The 25,675-nt window shown below is 36.4% G+C and overlaps 1 protein-coding gene across 5 annotated transcripts in view; it reads left to right on the forward strand.

Moving 5' to 3' along the window:
* The window catches only part of REPS1 (RALBP1 associated Eps domain containing 1), a 65,692-nt gene that overhangs the window by 17,987 nt on the left and 22,030 nt on the right, over nucleotides 1-25,675 (forward strand). For all 5 annotated transcript variants that reach the window (XM_086461180.1, XM_086461179.1, XM_086461181.1 and 2 more), the window contains exons 3-8: nucleotides 2,550-2,746; nucleotides 11,929-12,082; nucleotides 19,151-19,278; nucleotides 19,757-19,919; nucleotides 20,227-20,290; nucleotides 21,121-21,275. In XM_086461180.1, the coding sequence (XP_086317306.1) occupies nucleotides 2,550-2,746; nucleotides 11,929-12,082; nucleotides 19,151-19,278; nucleotides 19,757-19,919; nucleotides 20,227-20,290; nucleotides 21,121-21,275 (861 nt within the window). The remainder of the gene's footprint in view (nucleotides 1-2,549; nucleotides 2,747-11,928; nucleotides 12,083-19,150; nucleotides 19,279-19,756; nucleotides 19,920-20,226; nucleotides 20,291-21,120; nucleotides 21,276-25,675) is intronic.

A 25,675-nucleotide genomic window follows, 5' to 3' on the forward strand; every position in this document is an offset into this window, starting at 1 on the left:
GCTTTGGTTGTCTGTTGCCTTGGTTGCAGTGCTTCCAGTCCTGTCTATGAAGTTCCTGCTCCCAGGATGATTCAAGTGGTGTTGTAGCAGATACTAAACAACTAAAATGCAGCAGGCTGAAAACTTATAAAATGATTCTGAGCTTGGGCTACCTTCCGTTTGAAAACTGGACTTCAGCAGCCTGGCTAGCTGGGTTCTCCCCACATTCCGTCTCCAAGAGATCTTGAAGAGGAACTGTTAGAACCATCCCAAACTAATCTTTATACTCTTTCCCTCTTCAAAGTAAAACATTTAAAATTAGTTAAAGCTTGTATTTTAGGATACCTGCTTTTTAGCTCTGCATTCTATGCATGTCTTAATGATTTTCTTAATGTTGTTCACTCTTTTGTCTTGGTATTTTCTCTCCCCTTCTCTTGTTTTTTTTGCTCTTTGGTTCACTGCGTGTCTCTTCAGTAGGCAGGAAGGTTGCTTTGTGGGGGTTGCTGAGTGGAGACTACAGTCAAATTTTGCTTACTAAGTCCATTCAACACAAGTGTCATCCAACTGATTCTTAGTTAACCAAGTACTTTTTTGATTACTCAGTTGTACAGTGTAGTAAAAATACTGGCTTTAGTTACTACACTACAAGCCTCTATGTTGTTCTTTTGCTGTCCCAGAAAATTTTCCTTCCAGGAAGCTAAAAATGAAGGAATTCATGAGAGTGTCTCTTTCAAAGTGCTGTTTATTTTGTAAGTGTATATGGATACAGTTTTTGATGGAAGAAAATGTTAACAAGGATGTGGACATAAAAAGTACAGAGAACTTTCTAATTTATTCAGTATTAAGATGTAGTTACATTCATAACAGCTTTTGCATTTATGATTGAGGGGTTTCTGAATGGTAACAAATGTTGAGTGTTATAATGGGTTTTTTCTGCTGTTATGGGGAAAAGAGAGGAGAGCAGTAAAAATGGCAGATTTCAATTGGTCGTGTAGAAACTCGTTACAGCAAAACAAACCTATATTTATCTAGTCCTGTTTTTAAAGGAGGTGATGGAGTATTTTGTGTTCCTTCTGTGCCCTCTATTTTGTAAAATAGTTCTAGGTATCTCATGCTAAAGCCTCATGTTGGAACAACCCGTCGCACAAGCTTCCCCTCTGTCAGCTGGATGTTCCAGTGTCTGTATTATCCCCTGCGTGCATGCGTACAAATTTTCACTTGTGTGCAATGACTTTTTCATTTTTTGACTGGCTGTAGTTCACTGTTTAGCTATGTGAATAACTTTCCTAGTGCAACATGGGGTACCATGCTAATGTGAAAATTGGCATCTAGGAACAAGGAAGGCGTTGGGAATTGCTTTAACAGTGTTTCTACGTGATGGTTAACCACAAATTTAGCAAAGAGGCTGTGTTGCATGCTCCTTCCCTGTGATGAAAGCTTTTTGGCATGTTGAATTTTGCTTAGTGACAGAAGCTTAAATGAAGAATTTATGTTCTTACTGGAGCATTGCTCTTTAATACTGGATACATAGTCGTTGAATACTATGGATTCAAATGACACTTTTCAAATATGAATCACTTTAATGTTTAATTTTATGTAATAAGCTGTTTGCAGTTTCAGCTCTCATTTTAGTAGAGTTGGTAATACCACTAACTCATTTTCAATACCAGAAGTAATCAATGTGAGCAGTCAGCAAGAGGAAATAATTTTGAGCCATGTTTGCAAATTTTTTTTGTTTTGGAAAAATAATTTCCAAGTAAGCTGTACAGCAAATTCGCAATTTATTTTTACTTACAGTGGACCAGTGAGAAAGTTTTGGTTGGGATTCAGAAAAATGACAGAAATCCTTCAGTGAAAAATTGGAGACTTACTTAGCCTCATTTTTATATCAGACTACTCTGAACCATGGCACATAAAGCTAAGGATCTCCTACCATTTGTAGAAGCCTTGCTTTATAGCTGTTTGTAACAAAGTAAGGTGATACTGGGATGTTCCCAGCTGTGTCCCAGTAAAACAGCTCATTTAGCTTCTATTGTAGAAATGTGCACACATATATGTTTAAGCAATAGTTTCAATTTTTGCAAATAGGCTGTTGTAAATACAAACATGACATCAGCTCACTAAAAGATGATGTGGAATATACTGCAGTATTTTAGCATTTGTTTTGCTGATGAACCATTCTGCATGAGGACTACTTTTATATATGTGCTAGAAATGGTAGATAAATTTTGAAAATCGCACTTCAATAATTAAATGTTGTCAAAACTAAAAAAATGAGCTAAATTGAGATTATCTGATTACTACTGCATTTAGTAGTGCAAAACTGTTATGGAGCTATATGAAGTTCCCCTTGTAGACCAAAACTTGGGTAGCGGAATCATGAAGTATAATGCAGAAAGGGTATTTGCTTTTTTCTAACTGGCAGGTGTTGGCTTGACTATAGCAGCAATCTCAGTGTTTAAGTAATTGAGGTGCGTGTGAAATTTTAACTACAAAATAGAACCACATTTTTATTTTTAAGCATCACACTTCTGTATAGTAAACGGCCTGCTGTGGGTTTTTTTTAACAGTAAAGGACCTCCCTCTTCCCAGATTTGTTGTGTCAAAGAATGAACAAGAATCAAGACACACAGCCTTGTATTCTTCAGATGCTGATAACCCAGCTTCATATTCAGGTGTGATTCCTCCTCCACCTGGCAGGATACAAGTCAAAAAAGGCTCTGTGAGCCATGATGCAGTTCAGCAACGTACATCAACTGATCAACAGGTAAGTTAATTTCAAAGATTAAATTGGACACTTAACCACTAGTTTGCTGCATAGGGTGTCAATTTGATAGGGCTTCTAAGCTTTGTTGCTTTCAATATAGTTTCTTAAAAAAAAATCATACTGATGTATATTATGCATGAAGACCACATATGCTTCTAAAATACTTGCATGTAGGAGACTTTTTTTATGAAGTCTTATAATCTGTGTATAAAATATTGGTGTAATGGGCAAAGAATTCAGACAGAAAAGAAAATCAATGTGTGAGATATGATAGCAAATATATCAAGTTGTAATAATTGTGATACTAGTATCTTGTTTATGAGAGAGTTCACGTCAGCACCCTGGTCATTGGAACAGTGGTGCTGAATGCCATGCAAGACTAGATTTCTAGTCCTTCAGCATGCTCAAATACCTTTAAATCTGAAATAATTTATTTAGAAAAATCTTTAAAATCTCACACTTGCTTTTCTCTGCCTTACATTTTATTATTCAGCTATTTAATTGTTGAGACAATGAGAACCAGAAATAACAGAAGTTTTCACGTAGCTTTTTATTGTGTTCTAATAATGAGAAAACTGATTTCCTTTTGCTCACTGGTTCTTTCGTCTTCAACTATAGGATATATGAATAAATGAAAACTGTAGAGGCTTACAACTCTCTGCCTCCTCATAATTCCTTGGGTTTCATCATCTTTACACTCTTCTTTCCATGGGGAAGTCTTTTTTTGATTTTTTTCTACAAGCAAGAACACTGAGTACCAATACTAAATTTTACTGGGTGTATGTGTGTCTGTGCATAACCGTTGAATGACCTGTTGTCTTCCCCATGTATACTCTTTTCTGGGCATGTTTTGTGAAAAATTGAGGAACTTGAAAACATCCCTTAATCCCTCTGGGAATCAGGGAATCACTCAAACATTAATCTCTCTGGGAACAGCCCAGACTGATCCAATTTAAAGAAAAAGCAAACGAGCAGAGGCCATCCCTAATTAGTGTTTGGCTGCAACTTCCTTTCTCCGAAACTGGAGATGGGGACTATAATGAAATGAGGGGTGGCGGTAGGTCTGAAGGTAGCTTGTGTTGTCTAGTTTTGGGTAGGTGTGTTTGAGAGAGCTCCCAAGCACTTCATGAAGAAATCAACAACCATAGATCTCCTTGATATGATGATAGGGTTTTATTTCAGTTGAAATAGTGTTTTGTATGCTTCCATCATGGTGTTGGGTTTACTTAGTGAACAGCTATAATTTGATACAGGAATCTGTGCTGGTGTAACTTTAACAGAAAAAAAATCTGGTGTTTGAGTTCTTTAAGTTCTGGATAAAGAAGCCACGTATTCACAAAGGTGTGTAAGTATCCAAATTTGGTTCCTCCATCTTGGCTGATAAAAGCAGCTTGGTATTTCTCTTTCACACTAGTCTGTATGGGATCATCAGGCTAAGGAAACTATGTGTAAGTCCCTTAGCCCAGAAAACAGACTTGGAGCAAATGTAACAAACAGCACTGAGTCCAGCAGTTTTAAGCTGTATTCATCATCTAGAACGTCAGGGAAATATTATCTGATTTTGCACGATATTGTAAAGCTGCATTTTCTGTGGCCGATTCTACATTTCTGACTGTACAATGAATCCATTCAAGTAACCTTCTTGTTCCAGTCTAATATTTATTAATTTGGACATCATGTTAGAAACAAACTGAGAAAGGGGATTGAGCCCAGGTTTCTCAACCTAATTAGAGTATTTATGTGGTTATTTTCCAAGAAACAGATACAGCTTTTATCTTTGTTTTTGTAGAAATTGCTGATCCAGTTGCCTTTACCTGGAGATACCACTCAGATTTATAAAATCTAGAAAGAGGTTCAGACTGTGAATTCTTATTATATGCCACCTCTTTCAGTGAGGAGGATGAGAAGAGCTGAAGTCTGAGAAGTAAATTACACCATGTCATTTTCCTAGGGATCAGCATTCTTTCTGGAGCAATTTAAATGTCAAAGTTAAGCTTGGCTATTTCACTCTTAGAGCTTGTCATGTAGCTCTTTTAGATACTCCATTAGTGAGTTTGGGGGTTTTGTTTGTGTTGGTTTTTTTTCTTAAACTGTTTACTGGCTTTGATAATGTGCCTGGCACTTCAAAATACATTGATTTCATAAAATACTCTGGCTAAAATGTTATTTGTATGAAATCGTAAGATACTTTGATCTTCATCTTTAGAAACTGGGTTCATTCATGTGCAGCTTTCCATATTGGTGAGATTTGTCATGCATAGGTTAATATAATTACAAATAATTTATGTAAAAGAATTTAACTTAAAATATTGTCTACTGAAATGTCCTAGCTAAAACTGTCTTCACCAATGTGTGATTTTGACAGTTCCCCTCAATGAGCTTCACTTGGAGACAGGGCATCAGGAAATGGCAATCTGGTTGTGTTTCCAAGGAGTAGCTATAAATGAGGTCATCTTTTAAACTAAGTGTGAGCTAAGTTCTGTAACATCTTTTTCTATCTCTAGCCATTTTTGTGGTGGCATTTTTAGTTTATAATGGTTAAGTATTATGTAAATATAGGACTGTCCAGGAGTTTAATAGATGATGACTGAAGTCATGCCCAGCTGTCATGGTAGGTGTAGAACTGATTCTGGGACTCAAGCCAAGTAGTGAAGGATGCCTTCACTCACTAGACAGCGTGTTGATTGCCCATCCTAGTGGAGATAAAACATTAGGGGAAAATACATTCTTTTTTTTTTCTGCTGGCATAATTTCTTCTTCCTAAATAATAGAGGCGAAGGAGACTCGAACGCTTCTGCTGACAATATGACATCTATACGAGCATTTTTATTGCCATAGGTATGTTAACCCTGGTGTATATTCGTATCTCTCTACCTTGATGGTAGCAGCTATGCTCCTAAAAATGTTAATGTAGGCCAGTCTTGAGAATCCAGATTCTGTTGAGTTCTTGTGCTTTTTTTTAAAAAGAAATCCTCCTAGTAGAATTAGGAGCTGTCATTGTAGATGGAAGCTTTTTTTTGGCCTTTTTAAGGAATAAGATAAACGTACTGAATACTGTCTTAGAAGAAGCAGCAATGTTGAGATTAGGAAGTGCTTTCTGTCTTCTGAGAGTAGCGTACAAGTGAGTAAATGTTCTCAGTATCAGTCTGTTAGATATTGTGTTTGGATGTTTTGTGTTTTGTTGTTAAAGCCAAAAAGCAAATACTATTTCCAGTGTCTTTAAGATACTTGCACCTGGCTTGCCACCTTTTCTGGGAAAGGGCTGGTAGCTAGTTTCAGTTGATGTTAAGGCTCTAACAGCTGAAAAACCTGTATCTGGCAAATGCTTATTGGCTGAACCTTGTTATATCCAGGTGAAAATAAAAGGTAAAGCTGAAGGTACTCATCTACCTACGTATGTGTTAAATGTAATACTGGCACTCTAGATTATGTTGATTTATTGCCGTATCAGTGCAGCCTTAGCAGGGGACAGCTCAAATTTTGCACCTGTAGCAGTTGAAACTTGATCATTTTAACTTTTTTAACTATGTTGAGAAGTTGTGTGACTTTCTTTTAGGGTTTTGCCAGTAGTTTGTTCTTGTTTGCTTCTGTTTCGTAGATTGAACAGGTAATTCCAGGTAAAATATACCCGGTATTAGATGAACTGTTTAGGAGCACAGAACTGGAGAAGACTTCTTGTGTCATTGAGTCTAGCCCTCTATTATAATGAAAAATTGTTAGATAATGAGTTTCTAAAAACTTACCAGGGTTCTCTCTTGAAATCGCAATCTTTTCTCCAGCACAGCCAGTGTGGATAAAACTATTCCAGAGCCTTAGTAGGAATATTTATAGGAATATGGTGGGAATTCCCAGTTAACTTTACTTAGATCAGGTAATACCTGTTCTTTTAACAGCCTTGTCCTTATTATTTGCTGCAGAATACCACCAATGTTTACTAGAAAACCATTGTATTTCCCCTTAGCTTTGTTTTGCTTGACAAACCAACCCAGAGTCTCAGTTTCTTCTCATAAAGTACTTACCAGTAATTCTCATTATCCTTCTCTGCCCTTGATCCAATTTTGATTTGTTTTTTATTGAAAATATTTTACTAGATCTGTATTTCTTCTTCCAAATGAGATCCCACCACCGTTAATATCTGCTTGATATATCTCACCTCATATACCTTAGCAGCTGTGAATAAAGCAAATCTGTCATATTTGACATATTGTAGTGCTCTGATAGTTGACCTGTGCATCCAGTCTTCTGTTTTCAGCTAATTTCTCATTATGCACTTTGGTATTAATTTACACTATGCAAGAAACTGTATTTTGTATTTTAAAACTTGGTAATTTACTGTTAGCTATGTCTTGAAATGAATTCATCCGTCTGCATCCTTACATTTGTTGTCAGAATTCATCAGCATGCTATTTAGTGTGCATGTGCGGTTACTTCATGTGTCCAATTAGGTCATTCCCAGAATCAGTCATTCAGGAGCATTGTTAGAAACTTGTTCCCATAGTTCCCATTCTAATAAGAGTCCAGCTTTGCTCCTTCTGTAGCCAGTTCTTTTGCACCTTAGAGTCTTGTATTGATCTTGTTGTTGGAATTATCTTGTCTAGCACCCCGCAGAAGTATGCTTCAGGTTAAATATAGTGCAGTTCCTTTGTCCAGAAAATCCCCAAAATAGCACCAGCCAACTTCAGTAAAATTTCCCATGCTGTGATTGATCTCTTTTCCATTTGTCTCTGTTTTTAATTATAATTTTCTTCAGAAGCTAGTCTAAAACCTTTCAAACTGCTGACTAATAAGTTTGTAATTGGCTGAACCACACACCCCCTCTCCAGAAATGTGTAGTGCTGCATGTGGAGAAGTTCACATTGAACCTTGAACTATTTTGTTCTTCAGTATGAATGCTGGTTGATTACAAAAACATGGGTTCTGCAATGCAATTACCATCTCTAGCATAATCTTTCTTCATGATGGATCTGTTCCCTGACTCTTATGCAGGCTGTGTGGTATCAGGACCTGGATCACAACACCCTTAGAGCTACCCTTCGGATACCATGTCTGGCTTCATTGTCTCTGGAATTCTCCTTAGGAGGCTTTCTTCTGGCCTGAGGTGTGAGATCCAGGAAAAGGTTTATAATCTCCTTTGACTCATGTATGCTTGCAATGCACTTTTGAGGTTGAGATCCCTCCAGAGTTGCTTTAGCACAGTATTGTTGCATAACACCAGTTTGTTTGACTTATCTTCACTAAGGTGGTTCTTTAGAGCCATATATCACCTTTTTTTATTAACATGCTATTTTTAGTAACTGCTTGTCAGTCCAAAGAAGTAGAAGTTCTGAGTCCTTCATAGTGTCTTGGTTTCGTCATTCCAGTTTCACAAAAATCTTGCTTTTTCACAACTTCTCTAATGGGATTTTTTTTTTTTAATTGAGGTGATTACTTAATTTTTGCCTGTTAGCTACAACCTTATTTTTTGGTTAGTTATTGAGAAGCATATTCTCAGCAGTTTAATTTAACATGAAAATGTTAAATAGATATTAACTATTTATGTCAACATGCTTTTATTCAGATATCTTTTCTGGAATGATGTAAAGAGTAAAAATAAATGTCTTAAGATAATAAACCCCAGCATGTTGTAATTGCTATGATTTTTATTGATGTTTCTTTGGAGAGAAATTAAAAGCTAGTGGTTTAAATGTTTAAATATAATTGCATTGAAAGTGCTAAAACAGTTTATCAAAATAACATTTTACTGGTAGCTGATCTAATAAATGATACATCAACTACAGTATGCAGATGGTGAGTAAAATTGTCAAAGTTCCCGAAGACATTAGGTTGGTAACTTCTGTTTAAATTTGATGAAATTCAAAAACACCGAGTTATCAAGTAGCCCAAATTAGGCAAACTCTTGTAGTTATTACATGTTAGGATTTTGAAGAGCAGTTAACTTAGGTTTCATACCCTAATGCAGAAAAATCTGATCCTGGATATTTCAGGCTTTCAAAATTAGTTTCTTTTACTAATGGATTGGACAGATGAAAGCGAACAACCCTACTTCCTCAGTTGCAACAGATGCTCTCAGAAACTCTCAAAGCACTCTGTTTATGAGATCATGTGTTGCAGTTGAGGAACAGAGGTGGTTCTGATGAACATACTGCCTCTGTTTACTGAAGTGTGAAGTTCAATCCAAAATTGAAGTGGAAACTTTGTACAGCAAACTGTGTTTTCTAGGCATGACTGTATGAAAATGACAACTTATTACCCACTGCAAAGGCAGATAGAGAGTTGATACTAACCTATATATAAGGGGTGAATGAACCTGTATGTAATTGCATTTTTAATAAATCCCTACTTCCTGTACTTTCCTATGACTGCTTTTGGACGAGAGTCAATGTTTCTACAGTCCTGCTTCCTCACCAGTGTTTTCTGGCTTGCATCTTTCTTCTTTACACTTGCATTGAGCCATCAGTATTTTGGCTAAGCCATTGTTTTTATGTATTTTTATTTATCTGTATCTCTACACACACAGAGAGACATGTATATCTGTGTATGCATATATAAATGTGTATCTCCACACGTATTTTAAAAAATCAATTAAGGAGTTTAGCTCTCCTAAGCTTCTATTAAGTTAGATCAATGAATGCCATGAGTGATATATGCGAGTGACTGGGATTGCACAAGGGAAAGATGGTGCCACAGTAACGCCATCTAAATTTGGTTTAAACTGTTTGAGAATGTGTTTTGTAATGATGGTAAAGCTGAAAATGTGGCTTGTTCCTCTTCCAGAACCTTTTTGACATCAGAGTTGGTGACATGTTTTTACTGTTTAGTGATTTTTGGAGTCTGTAAGCTGAAGCTCTAAATTAATTGTGGGAAATCTGTAAATGTTCAGAATTCCGATAAAAGGTCAACTGGAACATTGAGAACAAAGTTAATTATTTATTATGCTTGTACTTCTGATGATATGATTACCATTATTACATGTTTTACAGAATCACATGAACCACATGTAAAGTGAACGTTTAGAAGAACTGAAGTTGAGGATCATATATACTGTTTCTTCCTGTGCCTTCAGCATAAGGCCAAATGTTAGACAGGCTTACTGGATAGTCGCAGTTGTGAGCTTCAGTAGGGCAAGGCTGCTTCATGAGGACTGTGTCAAGAGTCTTAATGTTCACGTGCAGTTACCAGAAGTAGCGGGTGGTTTCCTTTAGGTAGACTATCATATGTTTTTCTGACTCAGGTTTTCTTCTGTGTCTTTCTGGACCATCAGACTTACCAGAGTAAGAGTACAGGAGTAAATGAATAGTGTCTGTAACCAAGCATAGCTTTCCTTAGGTTTACTCGTGGTATTTTGTCTAAAAATTCAAACATCCTTTAAATCTTGTTTGATAAAAGATGGCTTATATGAAAGCCAATGGAAGAGGAAGCTTTTCATTGATTTCAGTTATGGATCATCATGGTTCTCCTAGGCCCTGCTGCGTTTTGCCTAAGCAGGCTAACCATTCAACCTCAGTTCTAGCTCCCAGCCTGCAGGTGGCACTCTAGATACCCTGACTCCTTCCCCTCTTTGCCCCCATGTACCTGTAAGGATAAGAATGTATTGTCATCTAAAATAAATTTCTTGTCAAGTAAGATGCTAAGAGGAGGAATCTGCAGGCAAACTTCAGAAAGGCGTGTAATTGCAACAAGAAGTCTTGAACTGGAAAAACAGTGATTTTGACTGTGCAGTCAGCTGGTCCCTGAATTAAAAATTGAAGTGAATTAGTACTGCTCCCAGCTGCTTTATAGTACTCTTTGCCAATACATATGGGCATCACTTGAATGCTTTGAATGGAAAGTTCAAAATCTTGTGGCCTAGGAACTTATTTAAGGAAATCTGACTCAATGGTCAGAAGTTTCAGAAAATACCTCAATTACAGAATCAACCAGGCTGGCCCTGTATCCTAGGGAATATGAAAATTGGAGGGGAAAAAAAAGATGAAAGTTTACATCAACACATTAGAAAGTTACTGGTCACCACGCCCCTAAAACTTTTTTGTTAGGATACATGTAGTTTTAGTCTGTACCTTGCTTGGAGAGAAGCTTGTTTATGACATTTTCTCACTGACTTTTATTTGCAGATGTAATATTGATTAAAAAGCATAATGACCTTTGAATATTTGGCAAAGTAAACCAGTTCAGTTTTGGGAATCGTGTGGGAGCCTATAGTCAGTCTGGCTATTGGTACTTGATAGTTGTTAACATAAAGAAGCAAACTTTTTTTTGTCTACTGCTGAAACAGACTTTGAGATTTTTAGCTTTGTTTTTACTTTTCAGTAAACTCAGAGTTCAAGCTTTGTTTTCTTGTTTTAGTTGTTTTCACTAACAGATTAGTTCAAATTGGGAGATATGGCAAACAGGAATTTCAAAAGATCTAGGTATGGGAAGGAAATTACTTTCTACTATATACATATTTTACTTGGTACAATATAAATTATTTTTCCTTTGTATTTGATTTGAAATGGAATAATCTGGTAATCTGAATGTCTCATGAGAATTGATTCCAGGTAGAAATTGTATGTGTGATTCTGTTTTCTTACCTGTTCAGGGAGAATATAGATGGGTTTAAAGAGAAGCTTGAGCCTTAATGTGAGGGCAAAATTACCTTGTAATTTGTACAGTGAAGAAGTATATCCTAGATGGCATCTTTGAAAAAATTACCTGTTTTTACATATTAAAAAAAAATAATGTGGCCTGTCTAGTGTTTTTTTTTTTAATTTTTAATTCTGGTTTGTTTTTTAAGTGAAAGTAACTGATTGTGAATCACTTGATGAAAATTAGGTATGATAATAAGTTGTACAGTAAGTAATCTTTTCTTTTGAGACCTGGGTTCAAATGTAACTTTTATCACAAGTGAAAGTCTTATTAATCTAGTTTCCTTTGTAGCAAAGTCATTTAACTTGGCATTGCTGTTCTCTTAATGCCAAATTAAAAGTATATTAGATTACATTGTTTGAAGTGAACGTGTCCAGTCCCAGTCATATGTACCCAACTTCTCCTGTTCCCTGATTTTAATAAGTTCTAAAATTTTCACACTCTAAAATGAGACTTTAACTGCAGTGATGGTTGTTCCTAGAAATAATGGTTTTAGATAGGCTTTTATGTATTTAGTTATTTAGTAAAAAACTTAAAAGGTTCCTTTGTTTTATTAGGAGTCCACATCTCCAGTTGTTTCACCACAGCAATCCCCACCAACCTCTCCACATACATGGAGGAAGCACAACCGCCATCCCAGCGGAGGGAATAATGAACGACCTCTTGCTGGACCTGGGCCTTTTTGGGCTCCATTTAGTGAAGCACAACCAGGTATAAATGTCTTCTGTTATGCTTCAGCTGTAATCCAAAATTGTGGAATTCTTAAATAAGTATATTATATGAGTTTAGGGCAGTTTATTTTTGTATTTTCCGATCCTGGAAACTTTCTTGCAGATTCAAATGTTCGTGTTGATGGCAGCACTGTGGAATCTATGGTCTTGCATATGGCAGATCCATTTCTTAGTGCGGTATGGGAAATGCTTAGAGTTTGGAGGGAGGGAAAGAGTATGGAAGTTTCCCAGTGGAAAGTTTTCTAGTACAAAACTGACATCCTATTGAAATTGTGCAGGAACTGTCAGTGTGCTCAAAAATGTGGGGAGCTCAAGGGAAAGCAGCAGATAATGTATTTGTTTGAATTATGTTTCTAGTAGATTAGATGAATTGTCAGAATAACTAATTCTCTTAACATTTTTTTGCTTACTGTAAAGTTTACGTAAACATAACTGAAGCTACTGTATCTCCAATCTGTCAAGGTAGAACCACTTGTTCAGCAAAGCTTTTAATCCTGTATTGTTCTTCATTTGACATGAAGACCCTCCCTGTTGTTGTAGTGCTGTGCTCAGATTTAAAAAGCTTTGCCCCTTAATATCAAAAAGTTCTGTTTTCTTATGTCTGATACACTTAAATTTGGGAACAGCAGAGCAATTCTAGTTCAGGTTCTGGTTTTGATGATTCTGCTAAATAACATGTTGCTTTTTGTAGGCCGTAGTTTCAGAATGAGCTGTTGTTGGTTGGTTATTTCAGTTGTGGTGTTCCAAAATTGATCTGTTGTCTTTCAGTTTATCATCATTCTGTTGTTAAATTGATTGGATAAGGAAATAAAACTTATTTTAGAAGTGAAATGGGTTGTATGCAGAGGTTTATGCCAGTGTCCTGACTGTTGTCTGCTAGTAAGTGCCAGTCAGTTTAGAAATAAAAAATAAAGATTGTTAGTCTACTCATTGCATTTATCATCACTTCTAAGGCTTCAATCCAGGCACTGTGATTTTTTTCAGCAGTCAATTTCTTGACTTTTTTCTTGCATAGTTTAGTCAATTTGCTTTTCTTGCAAGCTGAAGTACAAATTGTCTGGTGGCTGGTTTCTAACTTGTGAAATTTTTCTAACTTATAAAGTCAAGGACTCCAGGAAAGTATGAAAACTATTCCTCCTGCTGATGAGTTCAATATTGTCCTCTTAAAAATAAACTTGTAATACCGTGTTAAGATTTCAGTTTGGCAATTATTTTCCTGTGATGTCTAATGGATAAATTTTTCAGTAGTCTGAAAATATTTCTGAACTAGGTCAATATTTGCCAATTTTGTATTCCATACTGAAACACATTCATAGTGTGTTTAAAGTAATTTGGAAATACTGTTACAGAAGGGTTGTCTGTTCTGCCGATGCTAAGGATAGGAGTGGGTCTTCATGTGTTTAACAAAAATTGTCATCCTGATTCACTTTGGGTGATTCTTTTGCACTGGAGGTGATGAATTATTCCTTTGAATTTCAGATGTTGTAGACAGTTTGTCATTCTTTTTCTCTCTCTTGAGCCTACTTTTTAGGGATAGTATTTTGTAGAAAAATGATGTTCTGCTGCCATTTATGTGGAACCAGAAAAGTTGTTGGTTACTTTTCTTAAAATCAGCACTGCGAGCTCATCTTGATTCCAGTGCAAGATGTTCTTGAGAAATCAGGTAATTTGCAAGTATGTGATATTATTTCAGTACAATTTAAGGCAGGACTATGCCATTTCACTTGTGATCCAAGAAAAATAAGAACCCAGGTCTCTGCTTGTATTTCACATTACGTGAAACATTGTTTGAGGGTGATGGGGTTGTCAACTGCAAGCATGGAAGCTCAAGTGTGAAAATGTTTCTTATGGGTCTAATAATAAACACCATGTTGCCTTAAACCAGAAGGACAAAAATCAAAACATACTATTTTGTTTGGAGAAAGATGTGTTTAAACAGGAAGATTCTGACTTATGCATAGTAAAGATGCTCCATTGCATCCATTGCATCATCATATTCCCACCATGCAATAGGGCTTTCTGTATCGAATTGGGCTGTAGAATAATTGTTAGCTAATGACTTAATTGTTGTTGTTAAAAAATCTTACACCTTATCTTGTGTCAGAACTCTTAAGCATAACTTACAGCTGTAGTTCTCAAATTCTTGAGGAAGAAAACCTGTTACCTCAACAGAGCAAAATAATTTGGATTTTACAAATTTGTCACTGTGTTGTCCAGTGATTGTTAGGATAGTGTGTGTGATGGACTCTGAGGCACTGTCATGACTAGCTCAGTGTGCTTACACATATGAACTCGGAAGCCAAGGCTTGTTACCATCTTTCTTCAAGACTCCTTGTAGAGAGAGCCCCAAAGGGTGCATGTATTTTACTTTAATATCAGGAATTAAAAGTTCCATGACAGACATTAATCACCTGTGTAGAATCAAGTTTAGAGTTAGTTCAAGTCTCATCCTTAAATGTTGGAGTCAATTCTATTAAAATCTGAGTGTCTCAAATCTTCCAGGTGTCTTTGATTTAAGAGTTTTAAGATAAAGCTGTTCAAAAGTCATGTTGTTATGTCCCAGTTCTGGCTTCCATCTCTGGTCTGGATCAGTCTTCCTAGAATAATACAGTGGATGACTGAACCCATTGTAGGAAACAGAATTGTATATGAAGTGAAAGTCTCCTGTTACTGTTGTTAAAAGAGAAGAGAAAATAATTCATCCTTTTACTTTTTCAGTTCATTTTACACTACAGTTTCAGCTGTTAGAAGGATGCTGACAGTGACTAACTAGGGAGAAAGAACCTCTTCCCCACTTCACAGAATCACAGAACGTTAGGGGTTGGAAGAGACCTCAAAAGATCTAGTGCAACGCCCCTGCCAGAGCAGGACCACCTAGAGTAGATCACACATGACTGCATCCAGGTGGGTTTTGAATGTCTTCAGAGAAGGAGACTCCACAACCTCTCTGGGCAGCCTGTTCCAGTGCTTTGTCACCTTCACAGTGAAAAAGTTTTTCCTTATGTTGATGTGGAACCTCCTGTGCTCCAGCTTGCACCCATTGCCCCTTGTCCTGTCATTGGCCATCGCCGAGAAGAGTCCAGCTCCATCCTCCTGACACTCGCCCTTTATGAATTTATAAACATTGAGGAGGTCACCCCTCAGTCTCCTCTTCTTCAGGCTAAAGAGACCCAGCTCCCTCAGCCTTTCATCATCAGGGAGATGTTCCACCCCCTTAATCATCTTTGTGGCTCTGGGCTGGACTCTTTCAAGCAGTTCCCTGTCCTTCTTGAACCGAGGGGCCCGGAACTGGACACAACATTCCAGATGGGGTCTCACCAGGGCAGAGGGGGAAGAGAACCTCTCTTGACCTACTGACCATACCCCTTCTAATCCACCCCAGGATGCCATTGGCCTACTTGGTCATGACCTATACTGGTACATGGGGTTGTTCTTTCCCAGATGCAAGACTCTGCACTTGTCCTTGTTGTATTTCATTAAATTTCTCCCTGCCCCCCTCTCCAGACTTCAAATGCTAGTTGAGTTGCATGTTAAAGTAGGGGCTAGAAATTGGGTTTTATTACCTCATAGTCTGTTTGGACTGGAAGCAGAGCATTTATGTTGGTAGTATCCAAATAATGATTTCAAACTAGTAAAAAAATCTAAGGTCTTCTGTTCAGTTGTAGGACCTCTATTAGCTTTTTTTGGCATTACATCAAAGTTCTGTTTTGATGTCTGAATATGTATGAGAACTTGCAGCCCTAAGCCACACTTCTTTCTTTTCCTCATTGGGAGGGATTTTGCTGCAGTTTGTGAGATCAAGAACCAGTAAACTCCATGGACAGAGGTGAAACATGTTTACTGTGTTAAGAGTTCGCTTGCATCTTTAGAGTCTGAAGATGCTTACTGTGCTTGCAGGGGACTAAATAGTCATTTGTCTCCTAGTTACTGCTTCAATAACTGTAGATGATTGGCCTTGTTACAAATTAAGGATTATTCTTACCTGGACATGATTATTCAGGGAGGCAAGAGCTCTATGGCACTTTATCTTATTGCCAAAATGTACTCACCTGGTTTTTGTTTCATCACGAATTGGATAGTAAGGAGAGCTTTTGCTAGTTTACAAAGTTAGTTGAAAATTTAGTTCTCTGAGTAAACCCATATTTGTATAGGTATTGAAAATTACAAGCTACTCAGATGTTATCTAGATAGACCATTTCTTATGCTTACATTTGTAGCTTAAAGTAAGGGGGTAACTTTTCCCACAGGGAATGAGATAATTTTCCACAAGTTATCAGTGTGTTGGTAAGTTCCTCAAGGTAGAGGAGAAGGATGTAGGGCAGCCACAGGATTTCAAGTTAGGTCTTTGTACTAAACATAGTGCGTTAGACTTCACCAGCTAGTTCAAATCTGATAATTGGTCTTAGGCCTATTCTTCATTCAAAGTGCTGTTAGTGGTGTTTCACTGATGAAGATGCACAGAGGCCAATGAAGGTTGTTTCTTTGTTGGGTTACAAAGGATAAAATAAGAATACACTGATTGTTCCAAGCCCTCTTTGTGACCCCGTTTTCTTCCACCTCCCTTTCTACCTCTGTGTTCCCAGTCTGGTTTTGTAGTTTGAAAAGGAAGTGAAGGGTGACTATCTCTAATTTGAATGTCAAGTAGAGGTAGTTTTAATGATTGAGAATTGAGTTACTGGCTGGTGGCAGTCCACAAGTATGTGTGTGTAGATCTAGGTGTCCACAGTTACTAGTAAAGTAAACTTTCTCCAGTGTTCTCCAGCCTTGCCATCCTGTGTCCTAAAACATTGCATCACAGAGTGAATAACAGGATCAGTAAAGCTGGAATATTCTTGTCGGGGTTAATACTTGTAATACTTCTGAAGTACTCGAAAGGTATGACAGTTTGGTGCCACTGGCATCTCCATCACTGTCAAAGTACTACTCTGGAAGAGGTGCTGTGCTAAGTGGAGTACAAAATGAACCATCCTAAGACAAGTTGTTGCAAGAAGAAAAGGTGGAGTAAACATGTAAGGTTAGTGATAATATCAGTGTCTGAGAGGCAGAGAGTCGTTGTATCAAAAGTAAAACCTGAGCATGGCATGTCTGTAGGAGAGATGGGAAGGGCTTGTCTGAATGTTACTCTCTTACCCCTGTGCTGAGAGAGACCAGGTGGAGACAGACTGCTTTTCTGCATGTCTCATCCTAGTGTTTTAGAGTTGGGCCAGCTGCTGAAGAACCACCCCAGGGCAAAAAGCTTTGTCAAACTCATTGCCTTTATTCTCAGCAATTTTGGATAAAGTCAGTAGAAGCTCCAGGCCACATCAGGAGCTTCTGGAAGTGGAGGACAAATTTAGGAACAAAAGGAGTAATTAATAATGGCTTTTTATCCTAGTAAAGCTAACTTAAAACCAACCAACCAAAAACCTTGATATTATTCTTATATTTTGATGAAGTCCAGAAATAATGTAATCTCTCAATTTTGCGTGTTTGGCTTACCTCCCCCCTGGAAAGCTCAGTTTATACTCTATGTAATGCAAGATTAAATGTGGTGTGCACAGTTCTGTCTATTGTATAGAAGAGCAAAGATAAACCTGTTCTAAGCATTTCTCTCATTAGTTATCTTAGGAAAAAGGTAATTATAGAATGAAAGAGTAATTGCATACTGCCACGTTATTAAATAGCAATTTTGTATACTAACAACATTACTGTCACTTAGATGTTAGCCCTCAGTCTGCCTCTCTCAGATTTTCCTTCACCCTGTTTACTGCAGATTGTGTATTAATAGTGTCATCAGTCTCCAAGAATCTGAAATTGTTGATATTAGTTGGCTTCATAAATAACTTACTTATATTTAAAGGGACTTCTTGTAGCAATATTTTTTAGTCAGCATCTTGTCAATAAATTCTTGGGGTTTTTTTGCTTCAATTTAGATCTTAGTGGCAGGATTAAAATTAGGACATTTAATATCATATTTCTTGTTTGTGGGTTGTGTGGAGGGCTTTCAGAAACTCAACAAGTAGTTGACCTGCCTTTTAAAAGGAAACCTTCTTCTACATATGAGGCAGAAATCCTTATCTAAGTATGACTTTATTTTAAATAATTCAGGAGAAAAACATTTAATTGTCTAAGAAGAGTAGGTTAAAGTAATCAGTTTAACAACTGCTGTTTAGATTGAAGGAGTTCAGGATTTCTTTTAGGAGTCAAGGAGTAGAATGGAGTCCTGGGATTCTTCTAGACTTGTTCTACATAGTTTGTTTTCTCTCTGATATGAGTTTCTTAAATTTTTGATTTGCAACTGCAATTTAACAGAGTTTTTGAGGGTTTTCTATGTAGAGTAGTAGGTGGCCAAATCTTTCTGTAGTTGCTTCATCATTATTTTAATATTAAGATATTGAACATCGGCAGTCCATCAGAAGTAGATTATAAGGCACTGTGTAAATCTCAGTTATTGTGTTCCAGGTAGTTAATACATAGCAGATGTCATCACTATGTGGAGGCCTTTTGTTTTTCTTGGCCTGTTCTTAAGCAACTGATTTTAGTCAGTCTAGAAATAATTTAGAAAAAGAATTTATCTGTGCCAAAAAGCCTGATTCTTAAGAGGAATTTCCAAGGCTTTGTTCTTTGGATGGCAAACTAAAACTTAAAAGAGGAAAAAGGTTTAATAATAAGAAAATTGCATGCTAATATCATATGGTATTTGTCCCTATGAATGTTGCTCATTTCAGTTAAGTAAAAATGCAGAGTATTAACTGATTCAAAAGCCTTTAAATGGGTAAAACCAAATTTACATTTTACACGTGTTGCAATAAGCTTGTTCCTTCCTTCTTTCTAATGCAGATTTAAGCTAAACTAATATAAAAATTTACAGGAGTGAGTTGTCAGGAGGTGAACTTCACCTTGATGCAATTTGGTTTTCATTTTCTTCACCATTCTACAAATGTATATCTCCCTGACAAGAGCATGTATTTCAGGATTTTTTTTTTTTTTGGACTGCTTTCCATATCCATAGTTCTTACTCAGTTTTCAAGGTTGTCTTTTGAAAAGGAAATGTTTTTTCTACTTTCAGGCTCATCTACTTCTAGTGATCCCATATGGTCTGGCCATTCACCACCACCCCATCAAGAAAATTGGGTCAGTTTTGCAGATACCCCACCAACCAGTGCTCTTTTAGCCATGCATCCTGCTTCTGTCCAGGTGTGACACTTTATTGGTATTTGATTTGCTTCATTCAGATTGATGTTGCAATCCCTTTTTTTCTTTTAAAATTTTCTTTGCAGATGTTTGCTGTGTATCTGTGCTGTAGTCTGTTCAATGCTGCTTACTCAACAGATACCTGTTTTGTTGAGTTGACTTCATTTGGAATGATTAACTGAAAGCTACTAATTTAAAAACTTTCAACAATTACAGCTTTAAAATATTTGTGTTTAGCTTTTTTGCATATGTGCCATACTTTTTTTCTGCTTACATACCTGCAGTCATTCCTATCCATATGTTTTAGTGTGCAAAAATACACTATCCTTGTTCTGTAGATTCAATCCAATCTGCTGATGTTTTCCTGCAGTTTTTAAACTACTATGAAATTTAACTATGCTTTATTTTTTGAAGGCAAGAAGTTGCGAATTCATAGAAGCGTTTTAGGTAGATAATACTGAGGAAAAATATTTCATTTCAGGACCAGACAACAGTACGAACTGTAGCATCAGCTACAACAACAAATGAAATCCGTAGGCAATCAAGTAGTTATGATGACCCCTGGAAAATAACTGATGAACAAAGGCAGTATTATGTTAATCAGTTTAAAACCATTCAACCTGATCTAAATGGATTTATACCAGGTAAGTTACTCTTTAAAAATATAACTGTAGGTGCAGCAGTTCTGTTACAAAGACTTTGTTGTGTACTTAGGTTTGCATACCATTTTGAAGAAAGCTCTGCATTTTACTGATAATGTTCTAGTAAACTCCAGTGTAATTCAAGAAAAGACTTAAAACTAATTTGCCATTTTCCTTCATTTAACCCTAGAAATTAGTGCCATTTTCCCAAAACCTTTGCTAAATAGCTCATCTCCTTCACCGTAACTCTTAAGTCTTCTCATGATTTAACTTGCTTTAAATATTAAAAATGATTGTTGTATTTTTTCAGGATCTGCAGCTAAAGAATTTTTCACTAAGTCAAAACTACCTATTCTTGAACTTTCTCATATTTGGTAAGTGTGATGTGTCTTTATTTGGGATAATTATTTAGAAAGGTGACAGCTATGTGGCAGTCATCTAATAATCTACTTACTCGAAGGTGTATTAAGTGAAATTTCACTAGTATTCTAGTATGTTCAGTCCTACTTACGTTTATGCCAATATTACTTCAGTGGGCTTTAATTGGTCTAGGCTGGCCTTATTTACAAGGCATTTTGAGCTTTTGGATAAATTTCAAACGCCTCAGAGTTAGCAATGATTTATTTGAGGTTTTTATTGTTAAAGATGTATTTAAATGTAAATAAATAATTCCTTATCTGTATTTATTCAAGTCTTAAGTACATTTAAATGAAATTTACATTTACATTTTTAAATGCACTTAGTGGGACTTGATGACAAACTTAGCTTTGACGTGATGCAGAGATTTCATTGTATTCTGGAGTTTGTACTGCAGCGGTGTGTGCTATCAGTAAATGGCTTACCTTGGCAGATTTGATCTGTCTTTCACTGTAATGTCTAATTCAGGTATTTTCCTCATTGCCTCAGCGCTACTGTTTCTGTAGTATACTTTGCCAAAAATCTAAGGCAAATAGTACAGTCTTAAATGAGTTCAAAACTTGGAGAGGTAAAAGTGGGTTTAAATGATCTTTAAGCTCTAAAAATGTTATTAATGAAGGCTCATCTCCTTTGATGAGTAAAGCATGTAGTGTTAATACAGTGTTTAATAGGGTAAAATGAATTATAAACTGCATCCTTTGATCTTCCAAGTAGCACAACAGAAGTATGTCTTTTGGAAATAAAATAACCTTAAGAAATTTTATTTATACTAAGTCTTCCTTTTTAGGGAACTGTCAGATTTTGATAAAGATGGTGCACTGACATTGGATGAGTTCTGTGCTGCATTTCATCTGGTAGTTGCTAGGAAGAATGGGTATGATTTGCCAGAAAAGTTACCTGAAAGTTTAATGCCCAAACTGATTGATTTGGAAGACTCGACGGGTAAGAAATGCTTCCACACAAATTTCACTATTTTCAAATGATGGTGTAGTTGTTACAGTATATCAGCAGACACAGGTTTGTATGAGCATAACACATTAGACAGTGTGAAGTAAAGCAAAGTACGATTTTTAGAAATCTTAATCAGTGCTCAGCGCTAATCTGAGTAGGTACGTATTTCTGTATAGGGAGGGGTTCTTTAGGAACAGTGCACACATTGACTATTTCATTTGGAAATACTGCCTGTGTCCTTTAAAGGTTAAGGAAAACAAAGTCATCACAGTATGGATTTTATTCATGATCAGCTATTGTATTCTAAATTCCCAATCCAGCTATAATTCAAAATTGCTTTCAAATGAATATGCTTTCTGCTCACTCTCATTTATGAAAATACAGCATGAGTTTAAGTCTTGAAGGTACTTAAACAGTATTTCTAGGTTCAATGCTAGATGTAGGACTGCGTAGTTTAGAAGTACAGGATCAGTAGCACAGATTTTTTTTGTTTCAGTTCTACTCCTGACTTGACAGTAGAATTTATCCTCCATTGCTTTGGCACCTAGTCTTTCACTGCATAGTCCTTTACCTTTGGTTGTTCCCAGATAAACCATGGAATGTATGAGTTCTGCTTGTTCATATGTGCCAAAAACTCAAACCCATAACTGAAAAGCAAACTACTGCTCCGTGTAAAAATGGTGTTTGAAAACAGGATGTTTGTGTCCATCTTTTTTTTTTTTAAATTTTAAAACAGATGAAGGAAACTGAATACTTTAAAACTGCTTTAGATTACTTTTTAACAAGCAGTATTTGCTTGGAAAGTCAGGTTATACTGTGCATGCACAGGTACTATGATTTCCTAGAATTTTATTTCTTTTTACTAAATACTTCAAAGGGGTCCTCTTCATACTGTGTTTGTAAGATGTCAGACACTTTCATCTGACAATTATTGATGAGTTCTTAAACTAGATACTGTGGCTCTTACTACTTCTGCTTTAATAATTAAACCATTTTTTGTGGGAGTAGCTTGGCTCCTCAAAGAACCTTTCCAACAGCAGTCAGCCAGAACTGTTTTCAGTATGAGTAAGCATTTTGCTATGATGAAGACATTAATAAGAAATATCTACAGTTAATTCAGTGAATACCTAGCAAGTGTCTAAAACCTACCCGTTCTGTCTATTTTTGTGTTAAGGTGATGGCCAAGCAAAAATCTTGATAGGAGATGAAGTAACTTTTTTTGTATAAACCATTATTTAAAAAGAAAAAAATATTAAAAACTAGCTGTGTCTGTACCTGATCTTCAACTACCTTTATTGGTAGTACGTTTCAAGGCTTTTATTGTTTAACTGAAGTTGTCTGGAAACTATAAATTGGACATTAAACCAAAAAGTGTTACATGAATGTTTATTGTTCTTATTTTACAGGCAGCTTTGTTAATAGAAAACTTTGACTTATTTTCGTGAGGTATAAAGTGGTCTTTAAATGTGAGGAAAAACTACTTTCAGAAGTAGTAGGAAAAAAAATGGTTTTCCCTCTGGTATTAAAGGGAAGTTACCCTGATCTAGAGAATGTTAAAAGGTTACATGCTGTATAAGCTGTGCTTAAAAAAAAAAAAAAAAAATGAAGTCCTCATTAATACTTTATTCTGCTGTTAATAGCTATAATGAAAGTGACAGTTCTTACAAACTTGTTTGAATTTTATCCAATTAACTAGAGATTACTTTCTTTAAATTAGGGCCACCAGTATTGGAAACAGCTTATCTAGTTATCTAGTACGTAACATGATTTACTCGCAAAACTTGTATGTGGAGTAAAAGACTTTAGGAGAAGTTATTGACGTGGCTATAGTTTTACTTGCAGTTACAACAGTCCAAATCTCTAGTACACATTTACTATTCTAATCAAAATTCAAAGTTACTCATAGGTCTATGTGCAGACTAATGTGCATGTTAAATTACATGGGTTCAACTTAAGGACTGTAAGTCAGCCTAGAAAGACCAACCAGTTAGATTTAATTTTTTTTCTTTAGTTCCCGTGCGAGCTGTATTTCAATAAAACTTGCTTCTACAGCTGTCTCGGAAATAGAAACTGTGCAATATGGCACCAGAGTGTCTTTGAGTGCACTTTTTTGTGGGATACAACTTTCCAAAAGAAAGAATTTGTTAGTGATCTTCTGCTGACTGAAGCCTCAGTGTGAAAAATGTACTTTGAAACTGTTCAAGAAGAACTACTTGAACATCTTTTTAAACCAATGTGCAAGATCGTAAACTTTATTTCAAAAGTGTTAACAATACAGTTACTAATTCTGTCCTTTTGTTAGAAACTTTCACCTTGATCTTCTACGCATCTGCTTTGTGCTCAAAACTTGTTGTCTTTTTCCATTTTGACTTTTGAACTAGTGGCCAGCAGAAGGAAAAGTAACAAAGGCTCCCTGCAGCCTGTGTCTCTGTTTGGACAGAGGGAGAGAAGAGCTCTTGTGGTCTGCTCTGGCAGACTTTCTCTCATTTAATATCTGACAGCTAATAACTTTCTGCTAACTAGAGAGAGAAATTCAGTGGTTTAAGTTCTTAGAATAATGTGTTAATTCTAAAACATTTGAATGGTTTTAGTATTTTGAATTGGATTGTTTACCTCAAAGAATTGTTTGGACTGCAGCAGCTCCACTTAAGATTTAACGTTGTGTTGTGGTATTTGTAGATAGATAACGTCCGCTCTTCAGAGTGAGCAAGATCTGTCTGCGTAAGAGCAGCCTGTAGAAGAAAACTGCAGTGAATGAGAGTGGGAGCATGAAGTCAGGCAGTTGTACAAGTACTTCTCTAAGTGCTTATACATTTACTTTATTAATTGAATACTGTTGATACCATCTGCATCTGTCTTGGCAGAATTTATGATCTGCAGCTGAAAAGACTACTAGACTCACTTCCTGTTATGTAAATAAATGTGAATATTTGCCTTTAAACTCAATTTTATCTCAGTTACTAAAAGCTACCAAACCTTTACAAAACTCAAAGCAAGTTGTGCTTTTCTGTTTTTTGTTTGGGCTTCTGCAACAGTACAATTTCTTTGTAAGAAAAAGAATCTTCCATGCTTGGTGTCTTACACAGCTTAGTTACTTTAACTCCTGAAGTTTTCCGTGTGTCTTGCATGTTTCATGTAGATATTTGCAAAAATTTTCAGCCTTATCTTTGACCTTGTATTTAACACTAGTGGTTAGTTCAGTTTTCTAGTGCACCACCATTGAAATTAGAATTTTGAGTGGGTTTTTTTAAACTCATTGGAAAATTTTTATTCGTATCACACTTTGGAGCAATTGATATGCAATATGCATTCCCAAAATATTACCACTGGCGTGTTTTGAACTTAGTGTATTATTTTGTGAACAATGACCCCAGTGTGTCATCTTGACATCATTGCACCTGTAAATACCAGCTTGATGTAGCCTGCTTTTTATTGCCAGATGCTTTTTGCCTGCAGCAGGTATTAGATTTGTAAAGCCATTTTACCTAAAGGACAGTAGTACAAGGTGCTGGGCACAATTTTGGGAACATTGAATCTCAACCTGATGTCTGGTTATTTACAGGAAGTTTACAAGACCTTTGAAATCTTGATGGTTACTGGTTTCTGTGTGGCTTTTTTCATGTCAGTAGTACCTCAGTCTCCCCTGTCCTTAAGATGGGTCAATTAATTTCTTTCTGGACTTCAGCCATTTGGCTGTTCTTTTTAGGCTATGCCTCTTGCTGTCCCCAGCAGCACTTTGGAGACAATAATGGGTTGTTCTTGGTTCTCAAAGGTGTAGCTGGTCACCACTGACTATTCAAATGTTTCCAGTTCAGTTTGACGTAGATTTGTTACAAGTTTCTTCTCAGTGGAAGACAGCAGACAGAATATTGAGCTGTTGTAGCCGAAGAGCAGACTGCAGAGTTCAGCTTTTCAGGAGCCTGAAACCAGCCCTTTTGAGAAATTTTAATCAATTTTTGGTACAGCTAATCACAAGTTCTTGGGGCAGTCGTCTTTGATCACATGTCTGACAAGCAGTCCTTTTAAATGGTAATTTAATTAAGTCATCTTCCTCTTGTGCAGTATTTTGTCTTGTTCAAAGTTTCAATTCTTTGAACTGCAAACATCTTGTTAGTAATGTCTAGCTACTTCTTAGTCACTCCAACTGTTCCTGTTATGTTATACAGTTGTAATCTGAACTTCTTTTTTGGGGGCTTTCAATGCATTGCTTTAGCTTGTGTTGTGGAATCTAGAAAAATGGAAGACACTGTAAGCAGGACTTTACTGCATTAGGCAGAAGGCTTAATCAGCTGTTCAGATTTACTTTACCGAATTGTCTTATAGTTTGAACAGAACAAAAATAAGTGTGTTGCACCATGAAAATCTGTACAACTGAAGGAGGAGTGTTTCTG

The sequence above is a fragment of the Leptosomus discolor genome, chromosome 2, assembly GCF_034619465.1.
Source record: "Leptosomus discolor isolate bLepDis1 chromosome 2, bLepDis1.hap2, whole genome shotgun sequence".
NCBI lineage: Eukaryota > Metazoa > Chordata > Aves > Leptosomiformes > Leptosomidae > Leptosomus > Leptosomus discolor.